The 5,966-nt window shown below is 44.0% G+C and overlaps 1 protein-coding gene across 1 annotated transcript; it reads left to right on the forward strand.

Annotated features, from left to right (window-relative positions):
- Positions 1 to 2,181: 2,181 nt before the first annotated feature.
- irx3a (iroquois homeobox 3a) lies at positions 2,182 to 5,730 on the forward strand. The gene is made up of 2 exons (XM_084008837.1): positions 2,182 to 2,717; positions 3,294 to 5,730. The coding sequence occupies exons 1-2, from the start codon at positions 2,499 to 2,501 to the stop codon at positions 4,377 to 4,379; spliced, it is 1,305 nt and encodes a 434-aa protein (XP_083864963.1). The 5' UTR covers positions 2,182 to 2,498; the 3' UTR covers positions 4,380 to 5,730.
- Positions 5,731 to 5,966: the final 236 nt, after the last annotated feature.

The following is a 5,966-nucleotide window of genomic DNA, read 5'->3' on the forward strand; positions in this document are numbered from 1 at the left end:
GAGACACGTGTCCATCCGGACTTGGAGCGCTGCTTAGCGGACACCAGTAGGCAGACACCTCGCTCAGATTTATACTCTCACTTCTAACGTTTGTTACGGCCCTCTCTCTCTCTCTCTCTCTCTCTCTCTCTCTCTCTCTCTCTCTCTCTCTCTCTCTCTCTCTCCCTCTCCCTCTCCCTCTCTGACACACACTCCCTCCCTCCCTCTCTCCCTCGCTCTTCTCGTGCAGCGTGACGTTTGGATGCGAGTTGTTTTTTTTTTATACCTCCTTTAACTTCTCTGTCTTCCAGCCTACACTGATGCTGCTGTGTATCTAAATGTCAAACGCCATCCACTTATCTTTAACTACCCATCGCTTCATTGTCTGGACCCCCTCAGTTTGCAGGTCGATCCTGTGTGTGTGTGTGTGTGTGTGTGTGTGTGTGTGTGTGTGTGTGTGTGCGTGCGCGCGCGAGAGAGCTCGTGCGCATGTGTGTGTGTTAAGTGTGAGCCTGCTATTGACTGCTATGTAGTGATTACCATTCCGGTCGGATGGCACCAGCAAGCCGCTGTAATTAATAACCCCATAATCCGGGTTGGGGTGGATGTCGGCGAAGAACACACACAGATTCAGGACAGAGTTTTACAGAAACAAGGCGTATCCTTATGTGTGGCTCTATATAAGAAATTATAGCTGCTATTATCCCTCCCAGACAATGATAACTATCTGCTTCAAAAGAAGATTAAAGGTTTATACAAGTTGGAAATTCTTGGAAACCCGGATCGCATTATCAAAACTAAACTGAGATTGATGAGATTTCATCTCCCCGCGTCAATAATACACTGAGACTTATAATATTCAAATAAAGTGCGTGGAATAATAATTCAACCTCTGCAGTTGTTTTGCAAACGATTAACAAAACAGATGCTGGTAGGAAATCGGGTTGGAAATGCGATTACCGTTGTCCCTTACACACTTTTATGTATTGATTCGTGGAATTCCAATTCTGACTCCCTTGTTTGGTTTTTAATCCGCGTCATTTACAAGGAACATCAGGTTGCATCAAAATTATCAAATGGATTTCTTGGGGTGCAGTGTGTCCGGATGATCGTTTTGCTTTGGAGCGGATTAAGAAAGAGTATTTAAAATCACTACATTATTTGTGACTGGAGGTTTTCTTCAAGCGATGTGTTTATTTACTCGAAATTACAATTATTTTTAGTATTACTATTATCATTATTACTGGGTTTGCTCGTAGTTGTATTATTTTTGTCATAATAACAAGCATAATATATGTATATTTTAATTTTATTTATATTTATTTTTTTACTCTTGTTTATTGAAGTGAGGAGTGTTGTTTCCCAGAATATACATCTTCGCAGCCCAATCCACTAAATTGCGTATTACTTGTCATTGTTGCAACTTTACACTTAGTCTTCATTAACGGTGTCAAGTGGCGACGTTTGATGTCACAAATTAAAGACGGAATCGACTCCATCCGTCTACAATCAAGAGCCCGTAACACCTCGAACCGTGTAAGAAAACACAGCTTGCAACCAGCGATAGACTATAGAGATAAATACAAAAAGAAGCTGTGGGTGTCTACAGCCTGTAATCCGGGTCATTACAAGGCACGACCACCGACGGTCGTTACAAACACGTTCATTATTAATTAATTCCAGGTGTCTAATATAGTATGTAAAATCAAAAACGGTGTTCCTATTAATAGAAAAGAGTCTTAAACAGGTCTTAAACATCACACTTATATTTACATCCCTGTCCAGATGAGTTTCCAAGTGTTTGTATATTTCTGTATTTTTGTATTAAAAAAGGAAACCGCAAAAAAAAAAAAAAAAAGAGAAGAAGAAGAAAAAAGTTAATCAGTCACGAACACCAAACTGCTTACTGTTGTGCAAATGTACCAAAAAAATAATATATTGTGAATTAACAAACAATGCGGCAGGACAGACGCGAGCAAACAGCAAATGAAATAGATTGGCGAGCCATAAAATGAGATTCGAAACCCCATTCAAATAAGAGCTAGCGACGTCAGTGCACTTATCCGAGAGAGAGAGAGAGAGAGAGAGAGAGAGAGAGAGAGAGAGAGAGAGAGAGAGAGAGAGGAGGGAGGGCGAGAAAGAGAGAGAGAGAGGCTGGTTGGTGTGTGTGTGAGAGAGGGTGAGATTTGAGAAATAGGAGGGGCTTCTAAACGACTAGAAATGTCAATCTGAGCAAGGGAGTCCCAATAATCTAAAGCAATCTGTAAGGACCTGACCTTAGTCCGTGCAGATCAATAGGGAAGTGAGGGTGGAAAGAAGAAGAGGAAGAAATAAGGGGCGCAACCGGATCGTTTACACTGGCTGTTCCCGAGGAAATATAGACTTCCCGTGCTCGCACCTTTTTTTTGTTGCTCACATGCTCGCACTGTAACAACAACAAAAAAAGTGGATATCGAGGCAATTCCCTCGCTTTGTGAGACTGCAGCAGACTTTTTTTCCCCCTCCTTTTTCCCACCGCCATGTCTTTCCCTCAGCTGGGATATCAGTACATCCGACCGATATACCCACAGGAGCGCCAGGGGATCGCCGGCAATGCCCGGGCCGGGACGGAGCTGAGCCCGTCCGGCGCGCTCTCCAACGTCCTCTCCACTATGTACGGATCTCCTTTCGCCGCGGCGGCGCAGGGCTACGGAGCGTTTCTGCCCTACTCGAACGATATATCGATATTCAATCAATTGGTGAGTGGCCCAATGCTCTGCTCTTAACTCGTCCTGCAACTTTTTTTTTACGCCACGCTTGAAAATGAGAGAAATGTAGAGGAAGGCTTTGAGGAGAGGGTTGTTGGCACTTTTTTTAAGCGTAAACTTTTGGAGTAGGCGAATTTGTCACTGAATCTTTTTTTTGCGTGAAATGTAGTTAAAAGTTTGTCAAACTGTGAGTATGGGCTGATTGTTAGTGCATCATTTCCTGAAAGTTAGAGCAAAACGAGTTAGTAAAATGCTGCAACGTGCTGTGGGAGGTTTGCGTGTGTAGGTGGGGAAGAAGTGGATAAAAGTAAAGTGTTGTGCGTCAAAGTCTATCTGTTTGAATAAATTATTGTTGTTATTTGCAAAGCTTGTGGCACCTCAATAACAATTTGAGCTGGGAGGAAAAAAAATCAAGTTTTGTTTTGACCACGTTGTTGTTTTATGACAGTAAAATCCACATGTCAGACATCGAGCCGTGATTGTATTTATCGTTCAGGATTACAAACAAAGTATACTGTATGGAATTAATATTTTAAGTCCTAATAAATCCTTCTTTGTCTTTTGCAGGGGGCTCAGTATGAACTGAAGGACAGTCCCGGCGTCCAGCATCCAGGCTTCGCCCACCACCACCCGGCGTTTTATCCATACGGCCAATATCAGTTCGGTGACCCGTCCAGACCCAAAAACGCCACGAGGGAGAGCACCAGCACCCTGAAGGCCTGGCTCAGCGAGCACCGCAAGAACCCCTACCCGACCAAGGGGGAGAAGATCATGCTGGCCATCATCACCAAAATGACGCTCACCCAGGTGTCCACCTGGTTCGCCAACGCCAGGAGGAGGCTAAAGAAGGAGAACAAGATGACCTGGGCCCCTCGGAACCGCACGGACGAAGAGGGGAATGTTTACGGCAGCGATCACGAGGGGGAGGAGGGGGACAAGAGGGAGGACGAGGAGGAGATCGACCTGGAGAACATCGACACGGAGAATATCGAGAACAAGGACGACTTGGACGACCAGGACGACCTGCACTCGGACATGAAACTGGACGGGAGGAGTGACTCTGAGATTTCGGACGGCTATGAGGATTTACAAGGGCCCGACCAGAGGTTTCTAAAGGCGGTGCAGGGGAAGGAGGGCAAAGAGGTGGAGAGGGGAAGCGAGCTCTTCCACGGCCACCACCACCACCTCCACCACCACCACCATCACTCCCTCTCGGACCCCAAAGCGTCCCCGCCGAGCGGCGAGCAGCTCAAACTGAACCCCGTGTCCGTGAGCTCGCCGCCCTCGGAGAACAACCCGGCCCCGGCACAGAAGCCAAAGATCTGGTCTTTGGCGGAGACGGCCGCGGCCCCTGACAATCCGCGCAAATCGCCCCAAATGAACGGCAACGGCAACTCCGTGGGGCCCGTCGCCGCCGCCCAGACCATAATCGCGCCCCACAGACTCATCTCGTCGTGTCCCGTTGGGAAAATCCAGAACTGGACGAACCGAGCCTTCTCGGCGCACCAGCTGGCTTTACTGAACTCCAATCACTACCTGGGACTGGCGAACCAGGCCACCGCCACCGGCCTGGCCCTCTACAGCAGGCAGCACACGGAGGACAAGAGTCATAGTTCAGAGACTTCAGTCACAGGTACATGTCCCCGACACTGAGACGCGCATGTAGAAATACCCACAAAGACAAAAAGACACTAGTCCATTGCCCGTCATTCATTTCTATGATTTTAGACCTCCTCTTTTTTTTCCCTGTTCATGGATATTATTTTTTCCTCGCTCTCTAGGCCACACAGACGAACAGTGTTACAATGTTATAGCTTACAGAATACAGTGTGTTTGTGTGTGTGTGTGTGTGTGTGTGTGTGTGTGTGTGTGTGTGTGTGTGTGTGTGTGTGTGTGTGTGTGTGTGTGTATGCGCGTGCATGTGTGTGTTACTTTGAAAAATGATTATGAAAACGTCATTAAGCATTTGAGAAAAAGAAAAAGATGTTGAATTGGGTGAAAACTGTTTTTAAAATTGTTCTGGCTTCATTTCATTCATTGCATATTAAGGCCAATGTGCTTGTGTTCAATGGTTTCCATAAATCCCCTTAAAACCAACTAAATTCACCGAAACCAAGAGATGGGGTCCGATAATAGACGGTTTAATTAATGCATTTAATTTTTCGTTGCCACAGTTTCAGAGAGATCTAGTGCCTTGGATGCAGACACACACAAAAAAGTTGTTTAAAAACAGCTTTTCACCCAGTTCAAAGATAACGAGGCTGTCAAATTTGTGACAATTGGGAATTTTCTTTTTCATGCCATTATCATATTTTTTTTCTTTTTTTAAAAACCCGCCATATTTACCCAAATTAGCTTTTAATCTAAGATTTTTTTTCGTTTTATCCCTGTGTGTGTGTGTGTGAGTGTGTGTGTGTGTGTTATTTCGTCAAGGCCTATGTTACACTTACTTGTTTGGTCATGCAAATGAGCTCAATGCAAATTCACTACAGGCTCGTGTTTGAAAGGCAATTGTCACTTTTATATCACTTTGTTTTTCGGCTCTTCCTAAGGCTATTATTAGTAGGATTTTTTTTATTTTAATTTTTTTTTTTTTTAAGATCACTACAATTTTTTTTCCTGTTCCCCCCTGTGTATTTCAGGCCTCAGAAACCACTAGACGCATTGGTGGTTTCGGCTCTCTCCTCTCCATAACCTCTCACCCACCCTCTTTATTCTTTCTTTTTTATTTGAATATGGAATGTAAAATAAGAATAATACATCTCTGTATACTTACATTGTAAGCATGTCCTGTGTAAAACTTCTAATGTAATGATGTATGAACCTGTAGTCTGTGAGTTTTTTGTTTTCTTTTCTTTATTTTGTTTCTTTTTGTAAGTTCTGTGAGGATTTGATGTTCAAATGTTTTGTATATAAAGTTAAGAATATGTACATACTTGTGAACCAAATTGTACAAGAAAGTCTATATTTTGGCTAATAAATGAACTGCTGCAACTTTAAGAAATTGTTGGGTTTTTGGCCGAGGGTGTTTTGACAGCTGCTTCTGATGGCGGCTGTCATTTGTGCACTGCAGCTTGAATTGCATTGCTTTGGTTTTTTTTTTTTTTTTTTTTTGCTTGTGTGTGTTAGTGGACAGCCTGAGGCGCAGACTTCATCCTCCGTGGCGGTGATAAGTAAATATTCGAGAGGGATTTATCGCACTTTTGTAGTAGAGGGACTTAAGGCTAATTAGCTCATACT

This window comes from Eutrigla gurnardus (assembly GCF_963514095.1).
Source record: "Eutrigla gurnardus genome assembly, chromosome: 1".
Lineage (NCBI taxonomy): Eukaryota > Metazoa > Chordata > Actinopteri > Perciformes > Triglidae > Eutrigla > Eutrigla gurnardus.

Bases quoted from the DNA above. Each gene is read 5' to 3' on its own strand.
- irx3a (XM_084008837.1), top strand. From the start codon at position 2,499: ATGTCTTTCCCTCAGCTGGGATATCAGTACATCCGACCGATATACCCA. The intron at 2,718-3,293 runs GTGAGTGGCCCA...TGTCTTTTGCAG, and splicing joins TATCGATATTCAATCAATTG to GGGGCTCAGTATGAACTGAA.